Genomic DNA, 25319 nt, shown 5'->3' on the forward strand with positions numbered 1-25319 from the left:
TTGATTTGGGCTTTTGTTTGGTATATATGTTCATAAATTGTCATACCGCTCCGTTCATGGTTTTCTCGCGCTTTGCTCGAAAAATTCTAATAGAACTAGCACCATTAGTTAAGGCTATTATTCTGATTTATACTCATACCGTTTTTTCCTGAAGTCTTTACTATCTATCGTTGACCATCATGGGTATTGTATAAATTCTTGTATTTACATAAGTTGGAACTCAGCAAGAACTTGCACAATGCTCCAAATAATTGCTATGGTACGTTCTGCAATTTTTGAGAGACTTCTTTCGGGCAGAAAGCAAGTGTTTTTCTGGAGTTTCTTCCAGAACATCATTACGCTTATCTTTTGGATTTACAAGAGTCTCATTTCTGTCTGGATTGAACGCAATTGATTTCTTGAGCATTGTCCCTACCTTCTCGATGAGCTGGAGCTTACAATGATAAGGCGAGTTGGCCATTCTAGTATGACCATACTTGTTCGCAATATTACAGGTGATATAAACTGGTTCAATTTCTTGAACTTTGATCAAATCCAGAAGCTCTTTCTTTTTTCGTCCTGATGTAGAAATATTTGCCTTTTGGGCTTTCTTTGTATAAAAATCAAATTGAAGTATAAATACAAAAGTTTTTCTCTGGTTGTGTACCTTAGAGAAAAAATTAGAAGGCATGTAAAAAAAATAAATTAATAACCCTTGTTTTTAATTATATAGAAAAAGATATGTATGGTATTCTCATAAATATATATACATCCATACGCATTGGCTAATAAGATTTAACAGAGCTGTCAGATTCGCGTCTTTGTGCTCTATCATAGCCAAAATGGAACTTTTGTTGATTTTGATTTTGAATAAACTTGGCTGCCTTCGAGGTTTCTTTGCATTTGTTGGTATAAGCAAATTCATTGATTGACTTGCTGGTACATTTGTCCCAAATGAATATAGTGGCGACCTTGATAACATCAATGATAAGGAAAGTAGCTAGAGAAATAGCAATGATGATTAAACCTCTAGGCCAGCCAATACCAGCAATATTAGCATCAGCGCCAAAGGCACCATACACAGACAAGATAAGAGCAATGACTTGAGTGCCAAGCACAATAGCAGAAAATGTAAAAGAAGGAACACTTGTCCACCAGAAAGAATTTGTACGTGTAGAAAAAATAACAAAGTGAGGTGCTTTTGCATGTCAATAAAATGTATAGAGTCATTAAATAGCTTACCTGAAGAAATATGGAGATACATAATCGTAGAGAGCTCGGCGGGAGTAACATGCAATACATCGCGGAAGATGTAAAAATGAGCAAAAGAAAACCCAGATAAAGCAATGGCCAAGACACAAGATAAGACAATCAAGAGACGAAGACGCCACATGTTAGGTGAATGAGAAATACTTACATTATCTACAGCCATGATCAAAGTGGCTGCATCGTTGAGCAAGGAAATCAAAATAAGGAAAACAGGTGGCATCTTCCAGTCTTCAGCTAGTGTTATTACAAAGAAAAAAATCAAGAAATGAATGGTAGAAGTGATTCGGTATAAAGCATAAGATTGCAAGCGTTGGAAAATGATTCGGGAAATCTTGATACCGTCAATGATAGCTGATAAACCAGGTTCAAGCAAAACAATGTCAGATGCTGAGCGAGCAGCATCAGTAGCCCCAGCCACTGCAATACCAACGTTGGCTTTCTTTAATGCGGGTGCATCGTTAACACCATCACCAGTCATGGCAATGAAATAACCTCTTTCTTGAAGTAGTTCAACAACACGGTATTTATGTTCTGCGTTTCGTTAGAGCTATTGTTTTTATGTAGAGTGTCTTACCAGGTACAACACGAGCAAAGCCATCAGAATATAAACAGGCATCCGAAATCTCCTTATCCGATTTGCTAGGATCAATCAATTCATCAACATCAAGAATGTTTTTGCCCATGCCGAGTCTACCAGCTACTTCTTTAGCAATAATGCCTTGATCACCAGTGATCATCTTGACTGAGATACCATATTGCTGACATTCAGCCAAAGTAGCAGCAGAGTCATCTCGGGGAGGATCAATTAAACTCAATAAACCAACTAATTCCCATTGGTTTAAGCCATTGACTGTACGAGCAACACCCAAGGCTCTAAGACCACGAGCAGCAAATGACTCGACCATTTCTTCGGCCTTAGCATCTCCACCTACAAGCTTCAGAATAACTTGAGGAGCACCTTTGGCGACACGAAATTTATCCTCAGTAGCATTTTCTTGAACAGTAGCTTCAGCAGTCTTATCGGAGGGATTAAATGGTTTGAAAGAAAGCACTTTATATCCTTGAACAGTATGACTCCCATCGTTGTTGACTTGAGGATGGTATTTTTCAGCGGCTGTACGGACTGCAAATTCGATGGGATCATCTGTAGCTACTTCAGCAGCAAGATAAGAATATAACAATATATCGTCTTTAGTGTACGTTCCAGAAAGATAAGGCTCGTCAAAAGTGAGTTCGTTTTTGGTCAATGTACCCGTTTTATCGCTACATAAGATAGAAACAGAAGCAAATTCTTCAACAGCCGTTAATCGCTTCACAATGACTTGACGTTTAGCAAGTTGCTTTGCACCAATAGCCATTGTGACTGACATGACAGTTGGCAAACCTACTGGAATACTAAATCAACAAAGTTAGCAACACGGTTAACTTGAATGATTGAATACTAACGCAGCAATAGTCAAGACAACCATTTCGTTCAATGCAGACAGAACTTGAGCTCGAGTAACAGTACCAGTTTGAATTCTTTCTTCAATCAGTTCGTGAGCAAATATAACAAGCACCAAAACAACAGATAGAATGATCAAAAAGTTACCGATATAATTGATAACTTTCTGAAACCTTCCTGAACCAGTAGTGACGGAAATGAGACTTGCCGTTTTACCAATAAACGTATCTGGACCTGTACGAGTGACAATTGCTTGTTGTTGACCTTGTTTCACGACACAAGAAGAAAACACAAGATTGCCGGGCTTCTTTCTTGATGGCAATGATTCACCTGTCAAAGCGCTTTGATCAATTTGAATATCAGTTTCAATGGCTTCTCCAGAAGCACCGATGCCCAATAGGCGGGCATCGGCAGGAACAATGTCACCAAGTCTGAGTACAATAATGTCACCTACAACAAGATCGGCAGAATTCACTTCTACCAATCGACCATTTCTCCAACATTTGCTGTGCAAGGCAAGACTGCTTTTAAGCGAAGCAATAGACGATTCTGCTCGAGCTTCTTCAATGTATCCAATCAATGCATTAATAATCAACATGCCTAAAATAATGCCAAAATCAAGCCAGTCGGAAGTGATAGCTGTTAACACCAGAGACAAAATCATTAAATATGAGATAGCGCCCGTAACTAAAGTACAATGTTACTAAAAAAAAAAGACTGTTCTCGAATTATAGAAATAATTCACTCACAAAAAGAAAGAAAATGTAGTATCTTATTTCTCTTTTTTTCAGCCAGTTCGTTCCTTCCAAAACGCTGCATTCTTTCTTGAACTTCTGTATCTGTTAAACCGTACGTTGGTTTTGTCTGTAGGAAAGGCTCAAGGTGAGCTGGCACGTTATCCATAATATTTTGCTGCTGTTTCTCGTTCATGGTGGAGTTGATAGAGTTTGTCAAAGGCACTGCTTCGTCTACGCCGTTGGTATATTGGTTGGTTATGTCGTCTTGTTCAGTCAGTTTCCGATAACTCATATTGTTAATAAATAAGAAAAAAGAAAGAAGGGAGAAGAGGTTAATTAGACAAAAATAGCAACCCTTTTTGGGTTACTTTTTGTGACTTTTTCAGATGAGGCTCAGGACAAGCTCTCTTGGCTTCGAAAAAAAAAAGTCGAATTTGTTAATTTACGTGGCTGAGACAAAAAGTAATAAATAGAACAAAAGATTCATTCATGCTCAAGTCAAGTTTTCCATTCTCAACAATATTGGATTGTCTCCTTCTCTTGTACATGAACTTGAATATACCATTATCTGTACCACCTGCATTAAATTTGGGAGGGGCGTAATTGCAAGAATTCTGTCATAATTGGCCTCAATGCGGAGTTTGTGCGTCATGCAGAGTGAATAGCATTCTTATGTTTTGCTTTACTTGGAAACAATCAGAAACTTCAGAACCAAGAGTCATCCTGAGATGAATAGGAAAAGGAGAAGGTATTTATTCACCTCATTTACCTTAAGAAAGTCACCAAAGTACAACAATTGAAAAATACGATTTAGAGTTTCTGGATTGCACAGAAGATTCACATATTTCTTTTGCTCAATTTATGATGAAACTTTATTGTTAGTAAATTTGAGCATGGTTATCAGGAGCTTGTTCTGCGTCTTGTTTGTTATTATAAGCTTCACTAGCCATTCTAAGTAATACATCAAGTTCGCCAGATTTCTCGCACATGGACTTGAATACACCAACACCTGCATTGCCTGTAATTAAATTATGTGGTGTATCATATTCCACCACCTCGCCTTGATCCAGTACCAAGATACGATCATAGTCAATCACAGTACGAAGTCTGTGTGCAATACAGAGTAAAGTGGAGTTGTTAAATTCTTCACGAATAGTACGTTGGATCTTGGCATCCGTATCAAAATCAACACTAGCTGTGGCTTCATCCATGATGATAAGCTTACTTCTTCTTAAAAGCGCACGAGCAAGACACAATAATTGACGTTGACCTTGAGAGAAGTTGTTACCGCCATCGCTGACTTGTTGGTATAAGCTAGTAATAGCTGATTGTTGTTCAGTTTCGTTAATGGTGGGTGCTCTAGAAGTACTGGCTGGCGAGTTGGTGCCACTCTTGACTTGCTTTGAACGATCAGAGGCTTTTGCAATATGAGCACGCTCTAAAGACTCCCAAACAGCTTCATCTGAATGTTCATCAAAAGGATCAATGTTGGATCGAATAGTGCCAGAGAACAAGACTGCATCTTGAGGAATAATTGTAATTTGAGAACGGAGATCTTGAATGCCAATTTTGGAGATATCAATGCCATCAATAGAGATAGAACCACTACTTGCTTCAAGGAAACGGAAGAAACTCAAAGCCATTGTACTTTTTCCTGAACCTGTACGACCTACAATACCAATTTTTTCATGAGGTCTGGTAGCGAAAGAAACACCGTGTAATACAGGGTCAAGTTCAGGAGCATATCGAATCACAAGGTCTTTCACTTCAATAGCAGCAGTTGTTGGCCAAGCGGCAGGAGGACGATGGTCTTTAATTTGAGCTGGGGGCTCTTGATCAATTTCAAGATACTCCTGGACACGTTCAACAGAATTCAGATCCATTTCAACAGCAGTATATTGGCGAATAAACCAATAAATATGTTCCAAGAAAGAGCCAGCGTAGAATAAGGAAATACCAGCCATTCCAGCATCAATGCTATCAATATTAAAGATCAAGAACAGACCGGTAAAGAAAGTTACAAATGCACCTGTAAATTCAATACGAGCATAAAGCCAACGGTTGCTCATCCAAAGAAGGTAGAAAGGAGCAACATAGCCATCGATTTTTTCATAAACTGTACGCATGAATTGGTCTTCTACACCATAAGCTCTGATAGTAACCACACCAACCAAGGACTCGGTAAAATGAGAATAAATAGGAGAACGACTAACTGAATTCAAACGCTTCAGTTCTCGAGAAATACGAAGATAAAAGATACCAATAAGGAAATACAAACAGCCTATCGTAAAGCGTTAGCTGATTATTTAGTTAACAAATGAATACTTACTGACTGCCACAGCAACTACAAGGAACTGTGGGGTAATAGCACTGATAACAAGGGTAGAGGCAACAATACCAGTGACACAATCAATCAAGAAACCAGCAGAACGAGCAATTTGCATGTCGATTGTGGATACATCCTTACCAAAACGATTCAAAATTCTACCAAGAGGTGTTGTATCAAAGAAACGCATAGGAGCATGGATAATACGACTAAGCATAGAGTCAAAGAGTGAACAAGCACCACGAATAGTACCGTAATACACGAGAACATTTCTTATGATATCAGCACAAATGAAGCCAAAGCAGAGAATAAGGTAGATACCAATGTAGTAATCAACATTGACGGGCGCTTTCTCTTCAAATACCCAAGACTTGAAAACATTTTGTTTTTGAACAGCAGAGCCTAATGCATTGAACACACTTTGAGCAGGAGGCGAGTTGGTAAACATGACCAAATATTGAGGGGTTTCATTCATCATGGCTGTTAAAGAGATATCATGCGATGCAGTACCATAAGAAGCAGACCAGATTCTTAACCACCAGTTTTCTGCAAAAGTAAAGAGTCGAGCACTGACATAACCGATAACAAGACATATCCAAAAGAACCACCCACCACAAGCAGAAAGATAAGTGCTATAAACTTTGAATTTGACTTGGCCTTTTTCAGAGGTTTCTTCTTGAATCAACTTGGCAGTCTCCTTTTTACCATCCAGGTCAAAATCGATATCTGTACTATCATCATCTATAATTTCTTCAATGTCGTCTTCCTCTTCGTCATTTTCTTTGTCTTCATCGCCCAATAGCTTATTTAATTCACCACTGGCTCTTAAACGCTCAACAGAATCACAACCAAGCACATTTCCATTATCAATCTTGACCAAAAAGCTTGCACCTTTAAGAACGAGACGCACATAGTGTGTTACAAGAATAACAGTACGACCCTTCAATAGATCACCCATAAGACATTGCTTGTAAATATGTTTTGAAGTATGAGAATCAACAGCACTAAGGCAGTCATCCAAAAGAACAGTTTTAGCATGAGAGTACACAGCACGAGCTAACGAAACTCTTTGCTTTTGACCACCAGAAAGAGAAATACCCTTTTCACCAATTTCAGTGCGATCACCATCAGGCAAAATAGCCAAATCTTTAACTAAGGCGCATTGAACCAATGTCTTCTTGTATCTTTCAGCATCAAAAGGTAAACCAAATAAGATATTATCACGAATAGAAGCATGTTGAAGGAATGGTTGTTGAGCAACATAGGCAACCTTATCCAAGTACAAACTAGGGTATTCAGGATCAATCTTGGAAACATTGTTGACATTTAATATGGTCTTGGAAGGCAAATAAACTCGGCCTGTGACAATATCCATTTCACCCAAAAGGGCATGAAGGAAGCTTGATTTACCACTACCTGTAGGACCACACACAACACTTAATTTACCTGTAGGAAAGTTAAATTGAGGTACGGTAAGTTGGAAGGCACGATGGACAGGCTGAGCTTGTAAGGTAGAGGCTGAAGGACTCGAGGAAACAACCTGTTCTTCGTTACCAGACTTATCAGCAGTTTCTTTTTCTTTTTCCAAATGCCATTGGAACAGAGATTGTTCAAAACCAGTACGAGTCAAGACAACATGAGGTTGTACGCCTTCAGGAACTTCAATGGGCTCTTTGTTTCTGTTTTCATCCACTTCAGGCTCATTCAAATAGTCACTGATACGTTTCAAGTTGACATAGGCTTCAGTAAAAGTATTCACGGTTTCAGGAATAAAAATGAGAGGAGCACGTAACATTTCAAACAAGGTGATACTGACAAAAGCAATACTAGCGGTGAGTTCTTTTTCTGAGACCTTAGTATACCAAATAAAGGTACTAGCAGTGACTAAAACAGGTACAGTCAGATAAACAACATGGACCAACACATCAATAATAATGACACGGATCATTTTGCTGACCTCCTTTTTACGAGATTCAGAAATTTTTTCGGTCCATTTAGCCTCCCAAGCAAAGTACTTGATCATTCTGATACCTTGCAACAATTCATTGACGAGTTCATTTCGTTGATCCTTGGCAGTGGTGTAGGCTTGATAACTCAAGTTCATTTTCTTCGAGATGTAACCAGTAATTGGGAAACATAAAATCATGACACTAAGTCCGACAAGAGCAGCGTTACCCAAGAGCTTGTACAGATAGAACATAGCCACAGTAGCTTCAACAGGTGCAGCGTAGATCATATGAATGAATGCAGGAATATTGGACAAGTGATCCGCATCAATACTCATCAAGTTGGTAATTTTCCCGACATTGCTGAAAGAGCCGTGTTCATCTTTTTCCTTATCTTCGTCATTCTTTGTTTCATCTGTTTCCTTTTCAGCAACCTTTGATACTTTACCAAGCATGTCCTTTCTTCTTAATGTCTTTGAGAAGATTTCAGAGTCCAACATGATAAAAGTTCTTACGTTCCAACGACGACCAACCCACAATTGAACTGAATTACACAACAACTTGACTACGCCAACAGTAAACATACCAAGTACGTACAAGTAAGCCATTTGATGAGATCCAGAGGTGCGATTCTCGGTGTGTTCAAAATACTCAAGCAATTTTTGTTGGAAGAAAGGTGCAAGATAACCAATTACACAAGCAGTCGTAGCAAAAACAAATTGAAGCCAAATCTCTTGTTTGTTGGAACTATAGATACGGCGAAGTACTTTGGTATGGTTGATGAAATTTTTGGTATTCACAAAATCAGCATAGGCAGAGCGGGACAAGTGCTGAAAAGTCATAGCGTAGATGTTTTTTCGTGTAACAGGATTGTGGAACCCAAACACAACCAGAGGGTTCATCTAATCAAACTTTAGTTGAATTTGTTAAGAATATTCTGTCCTACCCATTGAAAAGCAGCCCAAGAGAAGACACTAGCGGTGGCTTCAGGACTCAAGATGAGATCCTAAATACATTCTAAGCATACATGCCAAGGTAACCCAAAACTTACGTTAAGATAGATGGTACCATCCTTGATCTCAAGTTTTTCATAACTTGCAGGTTGAAGGTCTCTAGGGTGATAAGGCTGTGGTGTAGTACCAGTAATCACAAAGAGTACAAAAGTTACAAAGCAATAAGAAATGTCCCAGTATTGAACGTTGTCTTGTAACATCAATAATCGGCAAGCAGATTGCAAAAAAAGAATACAATACATAAAAGTGAAAACATAGTTGTATGCACGATCCTTGTAATGGTTCATATTAGGGGAAGTAAAGGATAAAACGAGCAAGCTCAACTATTGAATGGTTAGTTTTGTAATTGCTTTTCTGGTTTACATACCCAATTAATGAGGAAAGCTACCAAGGTCATAGAGTCATAGAAATCGTGATTAGCAGGCTTAAGTGAATATTGGGCAAAAAGGTAAAGCCATCCAATAGCTTCAAATCCAGTCAAGAAGATAAGAGCAGATCTTCTCTTCTCGAGAGACACAGTAATGGATTCAATCTCTGGTGTAGTAGGGTATTTTGTGTGATATCTCTTTAAAGACAAATACACAATACTAAGCCCCGTAATGACTAAAGGCAGTATTGCTTCAGTTATTCTATAGACTTATTAATAAAAAGAAAAAAGACAATTTTTATTAAACTATACCTCAACACATCATGTTGAGAAGGGTTGTGCTGTTCCTGAAAAAAATTAACGTTTAGAAACAACGATTTGAATGAATTTATAATGATACCATTTGTCGTAAATAAGACTAAAAAAAAAGGCTTTTTTTATTGAAACAAACAAGTGTTAGACTCAAAAGGATTGATAAAAGTTTTTATATAAAAAAGTAGTCGTTGTACAAATACATGATTTCACTAGATTAGGCAATTCTTTCCCAAAAAATAGATCACTTCTTCTACCGCAGCATTGGTAAAACTATCGCACAATAAAGTGTCATGTTTCCCTTATTCAGAAATATTATCTCTATTTTACCTAAAAATAAAGAGGAATATGTCTTTTGTTTGCCATTTTCATGTTGTTCAAACTCTAATTCTTTATCACTCAACTGTAGTGGGAAATACGACGCAGCAAAAAAGAAAAAAAGTAAAAACCTTACTTACAATAATTACTTTCAGCTTGTCAAATAATTTTAAAGTTAAGCATCTTTTTGGTCTTCATAAAAGAAGAAGAATCAGGGCCTTCTATTTTCTATAAGCATGTCTGTGTCTTATGAAGTTATTTTCTGTTTCAAAAATAAATAGCACGTCAGCTGATAACACAGCCGGTGATAAGGAATATCTCTTCCTTTGCGCAGAATGACAATGAGGATTATATACAGTTTTATTGTCTAAGATGAAAAAGGGTCTAGAAAAGCATTTACCATCCATCGCCATCAAAACCAGCAAATCCCTATATAAGATAAATTAAGCAATACGTATAGATAATGCTGTACACTTACCGATAATAAAAATACAGGGAAATAAGGTTTCTTTTCAATTTGTGAACACCCTATATGGAAACATAAGTTCGTATTACAGCAGCAATCATCTTACAATTCCAAGCAGAAGTAAGTCTGCCGTCAATGCAACTACCAGCATCATAAAAGTTATCTGCTCCAGAGCCATCAAATGCGAATCGAAAGAAATCAGCTATCAAATGGGTGAATGTGTGTTGATATATAACCGATTGCTTACTCAAAATAGTCTTTTTACAAAGATCCAAACTGCCAAACTTCTTTTCAATGTATTTGCGAATACCATTATCTTTAGCTAATTCTTCTATTCTATCAATTGTGATACAAATAGGACTCAAGATACGAGCCACTTGGTTATACTAAATCTTAATTAATATATTTTCTATATGTTAACTTGCCTTGTCAATAAACATGAGCGCATTAGGCACATTTCTGTCTCCTAAATGAATCACACTACTGCCAATCCAACTGCCTGCTTTTTTTTGTGCTTTAAATAATGTACGGTGCATTTCTCTCGATACTGCTGGACAAGGCTGAATACGATGCAAACCTTGTCCTGTCTGAGCAAGTTGATAGGGATTTGAAGTCGAAAGCATGTCTTGATCAGCAAGAGTCCAGAGCTTAAACATGTCACTCAAAATAGCACGCCAAAGCTGCAATGTCTGGTTCACATAGATATATTGAGTCTCATGGTCATGACTCAAACGATGACCTTGGGAACCTGAAGCAATTGACAAAGAATATTCATCATCGCTTTCATGTTTGGGATCAAAAAACTTTTCCAAGTAACGAATCATCTTTTCGCATGGATCACTAAAACAAGAAGTCAATAAATCACAAGTTACACACTGGGAAGGGATCTCACCGATTGGCTCTAAGGTAGGCATTGTTATCGCCAATACTATACAAACAATGACGGATTTCGTCTGCAGAAAGATGTTTTGATTGGTACTTTCTGCTCAATTGTTCTATGCTTCTTTCTTTGCGCTTGATTTCTAATTGAATTTGAGCTCTGGATTTTCCATCAGGTATGATTTCCATGGTAGCAAGCAAAACAATGTCTTCATGCAATATGTCTAACCCGCGTCTTTCTTTTAAAAAGCTATAAACTGTTTTGATAGGCACAACACAGTTAAAGCCAAGCATTTCTTTTACTTCTGGAATCATAGAGTCCTATAGATCATGGCTTAGATGCATAATAATCACCTTATTACTTACAGAGAGTAGATACATGAGTTTACCATAGGCACTTCTCATCTTTTCAGGGTTCATAATCTTGTGTCTACGGCCAATCTCAAAAATAGTTTGAAAAAACTCTTCATTGTCTTCATAACTTCTGTCTGCAAACAATTCTTGACCACGTTTATAATCACATCCAAGCACAATACCAGTCAAAATGGCACACAATTCCTTGATTTGATTTACAACACGCTTAGCTTTACCTGTGCTTGCAGGATCGTCAATTTTCTCGGTGTATTCAGTCACATTTAAAGCAGCTTCTAACCTAAACACATCATGAGTCCCTTCCTTCCTTTCTTCTTTATGTTCACTTTACATTCTAAGGTATTTTCTTTCTTCTAATTTTAAACGTAAAGGAATAAACTTGGCCCTTGCTTCCATAATTTCACCCACATTGATTTCAGGCTTTTTGACAGGTATGGCTAATTTTTCTTCTGCCTTCACGGCCATTAAATCATGGCTTCTTTAAGGTTTACTTACTAGTTCATGATCATGTGATACTTCGTTCTTTTCTTCCTCACTTTCATTGACTGCTTCTGCTGAATAGGCTTTTGATTTATGAGCTGCACGTTTACCAGTTCGATGAATCATGCCTTATATAGAAAATTAAAATTCAATTGCCCTTTTTTTCTGTCTGTTTACCATAACAAACTTCACAGAATGGTTCTTTACAGTTGACACAAAACATATCAGCCTATTTTTATTAATAAGCAGCCTTACAAACAGACAAAAGTTACCTCCTGGTCCTTACACTCGACACAGAAGCCTTCTTTTGCTTCCTCTTCAACTGCAACAGGTGTTCCGTCAAGAGCCAAGTCTTCCGTGTCCATAATAGACACGTTGTCTGACAGAATATCTTCCAGTTGGTGTCGTTTCTTTTCGTCAGTGGGCATCTTGGAATGCGTTGAATAAAGAAAAGTAGGCAAAAAATGAGCATATTGAGTTCAGTCTCCGTTTTTGGGTGGCGGATGGCCAGTCACTTTTTTTTTTTTCGTTTTTCATCCTTTTTTGACATTCTCTCTTTTTTTTTCTCTTTTCTTTATATCCAACACTATGTCTCCTACCAAGATCGAAAAGGTACAGTCAAAAAGCATCCCGGAAACGTTTTATTCATTGATTTACTATAGGCCGAGAAGAGAAAGAGAGACGAAGAAGCTGCCTTGAAGAAGGACAAGAGGCCTAAGACTGAAAAGAAGGAGAAAAAGGATAAGAAAGAAAAGAAGAAGGACAAGAAAGAAAAGAAGAGTAAGAAAGAAGAGGAGAAGCCTCAAGAAGCCAAAGAATCTGTCAGCGAATCACCAAAGAAAGCTGTCAACAAGAACGTCGAAATTCTTGCTTCTTATACTTATCAAGAAGATGCAGAACTCTCAGCTCTTCCTCAAAGCACCATTGACGAATATTACAAGAAACATACTATCGAAATTACAGGCGATCTTAAGCTTCGTCCTATCCTTGAATTTAGCTATTCAGGTCTCCCCAGTAACATTTTAGAAGTTGTAAAGAACTTCAAAAACCCCACTCCTATTCAAGCATCCACTTGGCCCATTACTCTCTCAGGCCGCGATATTGTTGGTATTGCTGAGACTGGTTCCGGTAAGACGCTTGCCTTCACTATTCCTGGTTTGGTCCACATTGCCACCAAGTTAAAGAAGGGTAGAAAGAGCGGTAAGCCTGTTATGTTGGTTGTTTCCCCTACTCGTGAATTGGCCATGCAAAGTGCTGAACAAGCTGAAGCTGCTGGTAAAGCTGTCGGTGTCTCTTCTATTTGTGTCTATGGTGGTGTTGATAAGCAACCTCAACGTAAGGCTTTCCAAAGGGGTGTTGACATTGTTGTTGCCACTCCTGGTCGTTTAATTGATCTTGTGAATGAAGGCTCTTGCGATTTGAGTGAAATTTCTTTTATGGTTTTGGATGAAGCCGATCGTATGTTGGATGATGGGTTTGAAAACGATATTCGTTCTATTATGGGTCAAACTCCCAAGGATCGTCAAACTCTCATGTTCTCTGCAACATGGCCCGAAAGTATCCGTAAGCTTGCTAGTGATTTTTTGAAGAACCCTATGCGTGTCACCATTGGTTCTCCTGATCTTGCTGCTTCTCAAAATGTCTCTCAAATTGTTCAGGTTATTCAAAACCCTAGAGACAAGGAGCGCCATCTTTTAGACTTGTTGAAAAAGGTACATAAGTCCCGCACGAACCGTGTCTTGATTTTCGCACTCTACAAGAAAGAAGCTATTCGTGTCGAAAGATCTTTGGAATATCATGGCTATAAAGTTGTTGGCATTCACGGTGATAAGAACCAGCAACAGCGTACAGACGCATTGAACTCTTTCAAAGATGGTACTTATCCTTTGATGATTGCTACTGATGTTGCTGCTCGTGGTCTTGATATTCCTGATGTTGAATATGTCATTAACCTTACTTTTCCCCTTACTATTGAAGCCTATGTTCACCGTATTGGTCGTACTGGCCGTGGTGGTAAGAAAGGTACTGCTTACACTTTCTTTACTCCTGAAGATAAATCTCACTCTGGTGAATTAATCAACGTGTTAAAGCAAGCTAAACAAAATGTGCCTGAAGATTTGATGGCCTTTGGTACTACTGTCAAGAAGAAGACTCATAGTGCTTATGGTGCTTTCTTCAAGGATACTGGAGGAGAAACCAAGAAGGCTACCAAGATTGTATTCGATTAGGTTTATTTTCATTTTTATAGAGTCACCCCCCCCCTTTTTCTCATATTACATTTAATGTTTTTCTATTTCTTTTCTCTGCATGTACAATAAAATACTTTTTTTCTCTGTATATCACCGCTTGAAGTATTCTTATTTATGATAGGCTATCTAAAGAGCTTTTTATTTCATGGAAAAATTACTCGGGTCAAGAGAACTGCTATTCATTCAATGTCTTCTAATGAGGCAATCATTACCAGTGTTATCTGTACACGATTCAAAAATAGAAACAAAGAGGAGCAAATTACTGTCAAATTTAAAATATTAAAAATTGAAACATTGAGCTTGCATGATAATTCGACAGGAACTAAAAAAAATAAAAAAATAAAAATAAGGAGTGTATAACACCTTCAAAGAAGAGTGTTGCCTCCTTTGGATAAGTTTGTTTTGCTCCTTTGAAGCTTATATGCTCTGTGACTGCCGAGAACTCCTTTAGAGGGGATTTTCATTCTTACATGTTTCTTCTTTTTTTTTTTTCATTATGATAAATAATAACGTTGAACTAAATACGCACGAACCTATTCAGACTGATAAAAGAATAAGTTTATACGAGATGCTGAAAGATGAAGACACAAACTTGCCAAGTAGTATTGAAACGGAATCTATGTCAAGCAACTCTTTCACCGTACAAGAAGACGAACAAGAAATCATTCATTATGAGAGTGACAATGATAGCGAGACGATGATATTAGGCGTGAAGAAAGAAGGCTATAGACGCATGAATTTAAAAGAAGAATCAGAGTCAGATAAAGACCTCATTATTTATTCACTGAACGAGTCATTGCATATACACAAAGAAATTGTGGAACGTATACAGCAAGAAAAAGACGATTTGGAGTATTATTACGAAGAAACTATGCGTGAACGAGAAAAAGCCCTTTTAGACGAACAAAAGCAGATTGAGGAGCAACAGGAGAAATCAAAGGAAAAGTTAGGCAGACTACAAAATATTTATCATTCTCTGATGAGTGAGCTGGAAGCCAACAAACTCGAATACCGCCGTATGGAAAATAGGTTTAATTCTCATGTCAAAAAGGACCAGACTGATCAACCTCTTTCTACCACTCAATCTCAAATTCAATCACTATTATCTAGAATTGAATCTATAGCATCTATGATATCGAGCAGTCAATGCGACTTTGATTATGTAAAGAATCGTTGGCCATCATTAACTGAATATGAAGAGGACAAGTTAATCCCATTGTTTATACAAAAACTGATCATGGAGATTATATTAGAGCAGATCTTTTACACTTCAATACATCCTGGTGTTTCTCTAAATCAAGCATTTGGTAATATCCATCAATGGGTTGATAAGAGAAACACGTCTTGGGCTTCTCGTATGAAACAACAAATCACATCTTTTATTGTGAAGCAATCAAAAGAAGAAGCACAGGAAATTGAAGCTGCTGAACAAGGAATAGTAAACGAATTATGGACCCAATTGGACGCCATGGTCAATTTACAAGATAATCAGGATAGCAAGGAAGAATTGACTGCCATAGTCAAATTATCAGCTAGTCTTAATATAGTTATGAAATGTCAAGAAAATCCAACAATAGACATTGTGAGAGGAATCAGACCAAACACAGCTTTTGATCAAGAGACAATGGAGATGGTATCTGTTCCTGGCTTGGAATTGGCAAGTCAAGACGAACAAAAACGCACTGTATCATTTGTAATTTCGCCACCTTTTGTGGCACAGGGTCATGATGGATTCCTTATACCAGCTAAAGTCTATTGTTTGTAGAACTATAGCAATACATAGAGCATCTTATTGGTTCACTTGTTACTGACAATAGCATCCAATAGAATCACCTTAAACCGAAAACAATAAAAAAAAAGGATTGTCCGAATAATCTAAATGGGAAACCCTTCTTCTCTCTTTCTTTCCTTCCTTGTGAAAATGAATAAGGAAGCTATTGCAAAACATGCTTTCAAATCTTTTGCTAGTAATGCACAACAGTCAGAGAATAGCAAATATCAAGCACATTTAAACCAACAACAAGCAAAAAAGTACTGGTGGAATAAAGCACCAGCACCAGACTCAATTTTAACAAAGGAAGAGAGAAAGTTGCTTAAGAAAGTAAAGTCGAGAGCCCATTTTTTGGACCGAGCTGTGTCTTGCTGTTGTTTTCAAATTGGGTTTGATGGTTTAATAGGTAAGAATAAGAAGAGCGTATATGTGGATGTTTATGCCCTTTTTACATAGGTCTTGTGCCAGTGATTGGTGATTTTCTTGGACTTTTAATGGCCCTGAATCTGGTTCATTTGTGCATGCAAGCAAATTTACCTAACGAATTAGTATCGAAAATGATGTTTAATATTACGCTTGATTTTGTGATTGGATTAGTGCCTGTATTGGGTGATATTCTGGATATCATGTACAAGTGCAACACGAAAAATGCTATTTTGTTTGAAAGCTATCTTCTTAAACGAAGAAGATTGGAAGCTGGGAATTATCCTCAGATTAATGCAAAACAATCATCTGCGTCTGCTATTTCAAAATAGTTAAGATACCCCTTACGCTTTCTGGAAAGAGTGTAGTTGAAATAGACCAAACTTAATTCAGTCAATGCCAAGACTTATTTGTAGTACCACAACCCTTGGTCTATTGCTTTCGAGCGCATGTCCGAAACAGGCTACAAGTCATGTAATGCGTCATATTTTTACCACGTATGTAGAACGAAATAAAAAAAGTTGACATACTCTGAAGCCCTAAAAAAACCTGAGTTTGAATTAGTATATTCATATCGAAAACTAAAAATCAAAAAAAAGAGGGAATTTAGAAATTCAAGAGAAATGATGGGCTAAAAGTGTCTAAAAACGAAGAGCTATGAGAAAAGTGTATTAGCAAAGTTGGTAGATATAGATGAGAATCATTTAATGGTCTAGGAAACATAGCATGCTGAATATCAAGATAGTGAGCTATCCTTCAAAAACGTATTCTTCTGTTTTTTAGCCGTAACGTACACTTTTTATGCTACTTTTGCAGATCTAACACTTTGAGTGTATTTCATAAACCTAGAGAAATAATTCGTACCAAGGCATGTTATGTCTATAATGTCTCTGTCGCTCACAAATCGCAAAATAGTGAAACTGAAGATTTCGTAAGAGTATCATAAGGGCAAATTGACGATTTTTTGACTTTTTCAAAACTTGCTATATTTATGCATCGATATGTTCTTTTATGGATACTCAAACATAAGAAACTCGAAAGAAGGGAACTAGAAGATAGAAATGATGGTTTATTCTGGAAAGCAGTCGTACCTGTAGCAGACTGCCAATCCAGCGCTAGTGTTATTATTATGCTTATCAATTTTATTCAAAAATAAGTTATAAGGAAAGTTACTGTATAAAATAAGATTGCGCAATTAGCTTGATGCTCAAAAAAAGGCATACGTTGAGAATCGAAAAGCATATCAAGTGTGTAATGTGCCAAATGGAATCAAAAGTCATTTAGTACTCACAAAGTATGTATGTTTTCAATATATGGATAAATAAATAAAATTTATGATAAGAGATCATGTACATGAAGAATTAAAAATTCAACAATTGCATTCTTATAACTCATGTCAATTAAGTCTCGGCTTGCTTCTTCATCCCGTAATAAGGTAGGTCCAAATACCATAGCCAAGTTTTTAGTTGTCATTAGGTTTAAATGACTTTGTTCTTGAACGCTATAACAAATATCAGTATGACATTTTTTTTGTCTTTATTGCTTACCGACTCAAATGCTGAATTAATAATCGGAGCGTGTCATAATTAACTTTAGGTAATTGCGATAGTAACTCGAAAAACTTGTCTTGTCTGTCTTGTCCTATATAAACAGCTAATAAAAACGAGTCAGATACACTCTTGTAACATACATCACTTACACACTGCTTCAATGAATTGAGAGTATAAATTATATGGTATCAAAGGATTTGGTAATTCTCTAAAGTACTGCTTCAACACACTTGTCACTGCACAGATATCATGAATGCCTTCCTCATCTTCTATATCAAATTCTAGTGCTGAAGGCTCTTCACCAATAGGATAATTTTCATAAAGTTGATGTATCAATCGCATTTGTGCAGCACCTCCAGATTTTCGATAAATGCCTTCATAATCCATACCAGATTTCTCAACAACTTGAATACAATGTTTGATAATCAAAGGCACTGCTCTATCTTCATGCTGTGCTCTTTGACTCAGATCAAAACCGAACAGCTTGATATCTTCTACAGTGTCTTTTTCTTCTAATTCTAAACTAGTCGATGTTTGAGATCCATAACATAGTTGAGGTACATGAGGTAAACAACGGCCGTGTGCAATATAATGGCAGCCTTGGCACCGAAGTTCAGATAATCCCCACATCTTTTCTCCACAAGCTTCACATTTCACAGGTCGTAAGAAGGATGTCGCCAAGAACGTATGTGACCCATGTTGTGTTGTCAAGTCAGCTGAAGATTTGGAGGTTGCAGGTTTTGTGCTAAAGTAATCATTATTATTATTAGCGGGTGGTGTAGGTGTTGTCAGACTCAAAGAACTGCCGCTCATCAAATTACTATTGTTGTTGCCGTAAATAGTAGCAGCAGGGTCTTTTCCTTTAAGTTTAGAAAACATGTTGCCTTTCTTTTTTAATTTGAACATCTTGGGTTGTTGCTGTTGTTGTTGAATATTATGCTGTTGTTGTTGATATAACATAGAGGTAGCTGTTACATAAGGTTGTCCTATTTGTCCTCGAATGATACTTGCTTCCGAAGATTTTCGACCAACAATAGGTGATGTGAGCTCGGAAGAAAGGCTTGGAGAGGGTGTATTCAGGAAGGAATTGTTTGCCATAAAACCAGCTTCTCTTTCCGTCATACGTCTTGAGAGATCATTGTTCATTTCTGTCAATTCAGCATTTTTTGTGTTGAGCATAATCATTTCATGCAAAACTTCATCTCTTAATGACTCGAGCACTCTTGTCTCTTCACGTATAGCATCTTTATCACTATGAAGTGATTTTATCTCACAATTTAATGCTTTGATTTGCTCTTGTAAATGAATAGTTGGATTTCTATATACCAAGAATGTCAATCGCTAACATGAGAATATGGTTCTACTTACATATCAATATCAGCCTGTTTCTGTCTTGATAATGATTCAATGTCTTGTACCAAGACGTTTCTGTATCCCTTGAGCTCATTGCATGTACGATCCAATTCCACACGGGCTTTTGCTACTCGTTCAATCTCTTCTCTTGTAATTACTGTGAGTTCTGTTCTTGACATATGTCTCGATTGATAGGCAATATGTAATTGATGCTTCAAATGTAAAATGTTATATTCTTGTTTTTGGCGCAGTGCCACTTCTTTCGCAAACTCTTCTTTGGCAACAGCGAACTCCTCCAATGCATTACGACTAGCGTCTTTGATTTTGTTGTAACTTGCTTGCATGGCCATTAGCTTAGAATTTGCTATTTCGATTTCTGTGCGAAGCTGTTCTTCTACTTGTTGTTGTTCCATTTGTTTCTGTTGTAAGGAAAAAGATGATGCACTTGATAAAGATGTTGTATAAACAGAGAGTCGATCAGCTATCAAGTTAGAAGAAGGCGGTCGAGGAAACTCCTCCAGGTCATCAATTTCGGCTGTCAATGACGATTCTAATAACTGAGAAGCCCGTGTGATATTTTCTGTCGTCTTGACAATTACTGGTACTTCTGCTGCTTTTTCCTTGTCAATACCGTATATATCCAGTGATATGTTTGCGCCCAGTTTCTTTGTCAGGTTAATCAAATCAGTCGAATCATTGTCAAAGAAAGACAGGTTAAGTGCAGGTAAATCGAGGGATAGTTTGTTTAGTTTGTTATCGTCGACAGAGAGGGGCGGAGAATGAAGCGAGGATGATTTGTTGGATGAAGAAAGAATAGCTTCAGATCGAGAAGGCGTTGGTTGAGGGATTTCAGGTGAAAGACGAGGAATTTCAATTGAGTTACTTCGAGAACGCGAAGGCGTAGGTGGATCCGTCAGTGATTTCTGATTTGATGCTCGTGAAGGCGATCGAGAATGCGTTGGTCTATTTATGTAATCAGTAACAAGCTGCGAATCAAATAAACGACTCGATGATCGGCTATACTGATTGTTTGGTGGTTGAAGTTGATTGTGACGCTATAAAAGAATAAGACACGGTGTATTTCTATCTTCACTATACCTGAGGGGTACTCGGTAAGTCCTTTTGTCGTTGCTTTTGTTGTAGTCTCTTTTCTCTTTCTTCTCTTCTTTTTTGTTTTTCAGCTCTCCGTTTCTCATGACAAGGTGTACAGTGAATACCCTATATAAATGATTTGTATAACATGGCACATAGCATGTGTAGCATGAGATATCATATACAATATGGATAAATATAGATTCTACCTTGCTTGTTTGAGTAAATACTAGATCTTCAATTTTGTTTTTACATGATACACATTTGAAGCAGTCAGCATGATATGCTTGATCACCTAGAAAAATAAGATCAATTTGAGCTGATAGATAAAATCAAGCTAACCTGTCATAATTGCCTCGTCGTGAATCACTAATTTACAAGCATTGCAACAATAAGAACAATTCTCACATACAGGTTTCCCGTTTGTCAACAGTAATAAATTCGATTCACAATCCACCGGTTCTGAACATTTTGCACATATGAAACTAAAGACAGACAATTATAGTTTGATTCAAATTGCCCTTTTTCTTTTACCATTTTAAATGAAACAATGAGTCACCAAAGGCTATTACTGAGCCTTCATCAATCACTTTATCACAACCTGTACATGTTGGGCTAGTATCCATTATTTAATAATTACAAATTATATATTATTATGAAGGTAAAAAGTGAAAAAAGAAAGAGAAAAGAAAAAAGTAAATATATATATATATTTTTCCCTTATGTTGCCCCTCTTATATATATATGAAAGTGATACAGCATTTTAAATAGGAAACACAGCTAATTGTAACACCAAAATTTCTTAATTTCTATTTTTTCTAGGCCCGTGTCATATTAACCCGTGCTTATTGTAATATTGCATCAAGTCGAGAAAGGGTGAGTGATTATCTTTGATTCATCACCATGTTATTTTGTCCCCCTTTCTCTTCTTTTTGTTTGTTTTTGACTTGTTTATTCCAAGAAATGGAAATCCCTGCTTTTCTTCAACTTTAAATACAGATACACGATTCAAGTTCAGTCAATTTCTATAAATCTCTCTTCCAAGCAATTTAATCAACTAGCTTACAATACATGCGATTGGAAAAAAAAAGACGTCATTACCTAAAATAACTAAAGAATGGAGAAGAAAATAGATTCTATATAGTCTATATTTTGACTTATTGTTCTTTTCAAAGCTCGGAAAGTGAAAATAAATTGTATTTAACAAAAATTAATTGTCAATCTTTCTCTTTCTCTTTTTTATGCAATTCTCATATTTTCATCAATAAACTATGTGTTTCTTCTTGACGTACAAGGGATTTCGAGTTTATCAAAACGAGTGATTTGCTAGGGATTTTGTTCTTATTCAATTGTACCTTTTTTTTTTCTTCTTGTTGAAACTTATTGTTACTCTAATCAAGATTTTTTAACTGAATTACCAATGCTTGATAGAATTGTCTGAATATCAAATGCTGTGTTGAGTTTTCTGACAGAGAAATTAAATCATTAAATTTTAATTGGAATTTATTATGCTTCTATTCAACAATACTACCAAAACTATTTTACACAATCTTTTTTTTTTCTCTCTCTCTTAACGATATGCATCATTAAACATATTTTCTTATCCTTAAATGGCATGCATAAGAGTCATTTCTTGACAAGCATTGTACATCCAATTGCATGATGACACAAGAAAGCTATTCTTCCTTTTTAAGTAAACTTACTTGGTATTATACATAAAATGATTTATTTTTCCAAAACTAAAGGAATGATACGAGATAGCTGTAGACTCGAATGAATCATCCAAACATTCGAGATCGATATTTTCAATTCTTCCAATTGTCAGAAATCCAAAAAAAAGGAGGAGGGGTTCCTGAATGACACTATTTTATCCAATCATGTTGAATTTAGCAGTGTCAGTCACTTTATGTGATGGGGGCTGTCAGACAAAGTTTTCTTTTCCTTTTCTTAATTATGTCTACTGAAGAGCAACACTTTTTAAGCGATACACCAGTGGATGTCGCTATTCAATCCCTTCAACGCCAAGTCAACCAACTTAAAAAAGTGATCCATAAAACAGGTACTTGATGGCTATTATCATACAAAAGAAGCTCATTCTGTGTAGACAACCTTCCTGAAGAAAGCAGTAATGAAGAATTAAAGAATGAAATCAAACAACTTAAAATCGCCAATGAAAAAGCAGAATATCGTATCAAAATGTTATTAAGAACACTAGAAGAAAAAGACAAATAAAGCGAGTTTTTTTTTGACTATGTACAAATTATGAATATCAAGTGTAGAAACTTTATTAAGCAGTTTAACGGTAGCGACGGAGAGAAAGAGTGTTGCGACGCTTCCAGGTGGCACGACGACCAGAACCCTTGGTGTTGTTGAAGCGGTGACCCTTGTTGTGACCACGGGATTTCTTGCCAACAGCAGTCAAACCACGAGCTTCACGACGCTTGTGAACAGGGTTGGCGATCCAGTTGATGCGAGCATCACGACGGATAGCCTTGTGAGAGGGGTCAACGAGGATAACTTCGTAGTACTTGTAGGTAGCATCTTGGTTGATCCAGTATGAGTTCAAGACACGCAAGTTAGCACACTTGCGGCCAACACGTTCCTCGGCAGTAGAACGGAGGGAACGTTGGTACTTGAGTTGAGAAACACCTTCATTGACGGGCTTACCGTAAGTGGCACCCTTGGGAACAGGTCTCTTACGACCACCACGACGAACGCGGATACGATAGATAACGAAACCTTGCTTGGCCTTGTAACCCAAACGACGAGCCTTGTCAGGACGAGAAGAACGAGAAGCGCGGTGAATAACGTTCAATTGTCTATATAAAAAAATCCAGAAATATAGTGTGTTAAGACAAGTACATAATAACACAAAGTATTGCTCATCGGATGAATTTGATCAACTCCTTTTTCGAAAAAAAAAGGACGTATTCAAGCCTAAACAAGAACAATAAATTGTTCTTCTTTTTGTGTATTTAAATGTACCTGTATTCCCAACATCTCACACGAAGCAAGAAACGAGAAACATCGGATTGTTTCTTTCTGGCAAGCTCTTCAAGATATTTGTAGGCTTTTCAGAAAATGGATGGCTGGTTAGTATCATCAGATGGATTGTTCTTTTCTATTTACCACCCATAGTGTATGATCGTCGTCTATACGGATTAGAAAGAAAGGAATTTGAGTATGTCTTTGACTGGAATAAGGAAAACAGCAAATTTGAAACTCAGATAAAATCAAAGAAAAAGTTCGGACCGAACTGTTTATTAAGATTATTTACACTACGTGTGTTCTCTGCAAGCCTTCACTTAGTTCATCTAATCGATCTTGCTGAAGATACAATCTTCGCATATTTAAATGTTGTTGTTGTTGTGTGACATACGCAGAGGATTTTAAATAGCTTCTTAAATCATGCACATTCTGACCACTAAAGACACAAAAGGTTCTCTGCAATTCTGCATTGTATTCTTTAGGTGGTGGGCGACAAAAACGTTGGAATTCTTCATGTTGAAAAGCAGGAATAAACGATAAACTTAAATGAGTAAGACGGCGACAATGAATTACCAAGACGGCAATGGCCTGTACTGTAAGTTGTTCACAATAGGAAAGGTGGATACGTTCTAATGAAACACTTGTGCGAGCATGGCGTGTGAGTGCAATAATAGCTCGATTTGTAATTCGATGGCATTTAACCAAACCAATACGCTTCAGTTTAGGCAAAGCAGCTAAGGCAACTACTGTATCATCCCCTAAGCGATGACAACTAGCAAGATCAATATAACGAATACGAGTGCATTTGGATGTCAAGTGAATAATGGCTTGATCTGTGATATTTTTGCAGCTTCCCAAATGAATATAATGTAAGTAGCGTCCTAAGCGTGTCAAGTAGTCTACAGATTTGTCTGTAATATGAACACATTTGTTGAGGATCAGGTTGCGGATTTTAGGTGCAGATTGTGTGATACAGTCAACTGTGCGGTCTGTGATACTGACAATGTTGGTCAAGTCAAGGATACGGAGTTGGTCATAATAGCTAGGTCTTGTGGTAAGTGAAGAGCAAATGAAACCATGGTCATTCAAGAATTGGCAGTTGTTGACCTTGAGTTCACGCAATTCTCGACTTTTTTCAAAAATACTTGTCAGAGCTTGGTTAGAGATATTGCAGTTGATAACATCAATTTCCAATAGATTAGGGCAATACATTGTTAAAGCCATAATGGACTCATCTGTTAATAGTTTCCAATTGGATAAACGAATCTAGGCATAACAAAAAAAAAAGCTTAATTTACAAGTTTGCTTCTCTACAACTTACTCTTCTTAAATCTCGGCAATTTTCTGCTAATTTTACAATACTCTTGTCTGTCACACCAAGACATTCTTCTTCCTTGACAGGATTCACTGTCAGGTTAAGCCCTTGTAGACTTCGACAAGTCTCTGCAATCAACAGAACTGTTTCATCTGTGATATGTTTGATTTCTGACAAATCCATAGAAAGTAGGTATCGACCTGTATCTTTACTCAGAAATTGTTGTAGTCCATTTTCTGAGATATGCATACAGCCTGTGAGTGTGATTCGATCAAGTTGTTTGCACATTGATAGAGTCAAAAGAGATTCATCCCCAATATATTCAGGCACAGCCGATAAGTTGATGCGCCGAACTAATGGAGCATAGTCAATATAAGTGTCTAAAAGGGCTAACGTTTTGGAAAATTTAAGCCATGTTTGTGGTTTAAGAATCAATGGTTTGTGCCAGAGTAGTTGAAGAGCATGATAACTCCAAGATCGACATTGCAAAGCACAGTTGAGTAAATCTTGGCAAGTGCCATCAGGTGCTTCTAGTATATATTGTAATATTTGCTGCAAGAGTTCAGAAGGCAAGTCGCTAATACAAGTTCTATGGTGGGCCATTTTTATTATTATTATTATTTTCTTGTGGTATATATATATATAAAAGAAAAAGGAAAAGAGAGAAAGA

At 37.0% G+C, this 25319-nt stretch overlaps 9 protein-coding genes across 9 annotated transcripts; 2 read left to right on the top strand and 7 right to left on the bottom strand.

The window, feature by feature from the left end:
* Positions 1–150: 150 nt before the first annotated feature.
* On the bottom strand, positions 151–670 carry B0P05DRAFT_520773 (uncharacterized protein; the record flags this gene model as incomplete). Its single annotated transcript, XM_051575794.1, has 1 exon — positions 151–670. The coding sequence occupies one exon, from the start codon at positions 668–670 to the stop codon at positions 221–223; it is 450 nt and encodes a 149-aa protein (XP_051439605.1). The 3' UTR covers positions 151–220.
* Positions 671–676: 6 nt separating this feature from the next.
* On the bottom strand, positions 677–4140 carry B0P05DRAFT_520777 (plasma-membrane proton-efflux P-type ATPase). The gene is made up of 5 exons (XM_051575795.1): positions 3442–4140; positions 2695–3379; positions 1823–2643; positions 1222–1779; positions 677–1177 (listed from the first exon to the last, which is right to left on the bottom strand). Exons 1-5 carry the CDS (start codon positions 3719–3721, stop codon positions 765–767), a joined length of 2757 nt encoding a protein of 918 aa, XP_051439606.1. The 5' UTR covers positions 3722–4140; the 3' UTR covers positions 677–764.
* On the bottom strand, positions 4128–9535 carry B0P05DRAFT_520779 (uncharacterized protein). Its single transcript, XM_051575796.1, has 7 exons — positions 9482–9535; positions 9394–9428; positions 9082–9343; positions 8753–9037; positions 8648–8707; positions 5759–8603; positions 4128–5710 (listed from the first exon to the last, which is right to left on the bottom strand). The coding sequence occupies exons 1-7, from the start codon at positions 9482–9484 to the stop codon at positions 4308–4310; spliced, it is 4893 nt and encodes a 1630-aa protein (XP_051439607.1). The 5' UTR covers positions 9485–9535; the 3' UTR covers positions 4128–4307.
* Positions 9536–10107: 572 nt separating this feature from the next.
* Positions 10108–12749, bottom strand: B0P05DRAFT_607097 (uncharacterized protein; the record flags this gene model as incomplete). The annotated part of the gene is made up of 11 exons (XM_051583365.1): positions 12181–12749; positions 12086–12137; positions 11924–12036; positions 11760–11881; positions 11423–11708; positions 11070–11377; positions 10603–11017; positions 10425–10563; positions 10308–10379; positions 10190–10239; positions 10108–10140 (listed from the first exon to the last, which is right to left on the bottom strand). The coding sequence occupies exons 1-11, from the start codon at positions 12334–12336 to the stop codon at positions 10108–10110; spliced, it is 1746 nt and encodes a 581-aa protein (XP_051439608.1). The 5' UTR covers positions 12337–12749.
* A 1888-nt stretch (positions 12750–14637) lies between these two features.
* On the top strand, positions 14638–16036 carry B0P05DRAFT_520796 (uncharacterized protein). Its single transcript, XM_051575797.1, has one exon. The coding sequence runs from the start codon at positions 14654–14656 to the stop codon at positions 15920–15922; it is 1269 nt and encodes a 422-aa protein (XP_051439609.1). The 5' UTR covers positions 14638–14653; the 3' UTR covers positions 15923–16036.
* Positions 16037–16981, top strand: B0P05DRAFT_520798 (uncharacterized protein; the record flags this gene model as incomplete). Its single annotated transcript, XM_051575798.1, has 2 exons — positions 16037–16334; positions 16385–16981. 2 exons carry the CDS (start codon positions 16037–16039, stop codon positions 16681–16683), a joined length of 597 nt encoding a protein of 198 aa, XP_051439610.1. The 3' UTR covers positions 16684–16981.
* A 284-nt stretch (positions 16982–17265) lies between these two features.
* On the bottom strand, positions 17266–21035 carry B0P05DRAFT_520801 (uncharacterized protein). Its single transcript, XM_051575799.1, has 8 exons — positions 20881–21035; positions 20689–20831; positions 20556–20641; positions 20353–20472; positions 19270–20309; positions 18051–19219; positions 17899–18004; positions 17266–17852 (listed from the first exon to the last, which is right to left on the bottom strand). Exons 1-8 carry the CDS (start codon positions 20970–20972, stop codon positions 17684–17686), a joined length of 2925 nt encoding a protein of 974 aa, XP_051439611.1. The 5' UTR covers positions 20973–21035; the 3' UTR covers positions 17266–17683.
* Positions 21036–22257: 1222 nt separating this feature from the next.
* Positions 22258–23518, bottom strand: B0P05DRAFT_2433 (60S ribosomal protein L15). Its single transcript, XM_051573317.1, has 3 exons — positions 23476–23518; positions 23332–23416; positions 22258–23165 (listed from the first exon to the last, which is right to left on the bottom strand). Exons 1-3 carry the CDS (start codon positions 23480–23482, stop codon positions 22643–22645), a joined length of 615 nt encoding a protein of 204 aa, XP_051439612.1. The 5' UTR covers positions 23483–23518; the 3' UTR covers positions 22258–22642.
* A 55-nt stretch (positions 23519–23573) lies between these two features.
* Positions 23574–25304, bottom strand: B0P05DRAFT_501614 (uncharacterized protein). Its single transcript, XM_051575457.1, has 2 exons — positions 24697–25304; positions 23574–24569 (listed from the first exon to the last, which is right to left on the bottom strand). The coding sequence occupies exons 1-2, from the start codon at positions 25250–25252 to the stop codon at positions 23620–23622; spliced, it is 1506 nt and encodes a 501-aa protein (XP_051439613.1). The 5' UTR covers positions 25253–25304; the 3' UTR covers positions 23574–23619.
* Between the last annotated feature and the right edge of the window lie 15 nt (positions 25305–25319).

Source organism: Gilbertella persicaria (assembly GCF_025201335.1).
Source record: "Gilbertella persicaria strain CBS 190.32 chromosome Unknown B0P05scaffold_1, whole genome shotgun sequence".
NCBI lineage: Eukaryota > Fungi > Mucoromycota > Mucoromycetes > Mucorales > Choanephoraceae > Gilbertella > Gilbertella persicaria.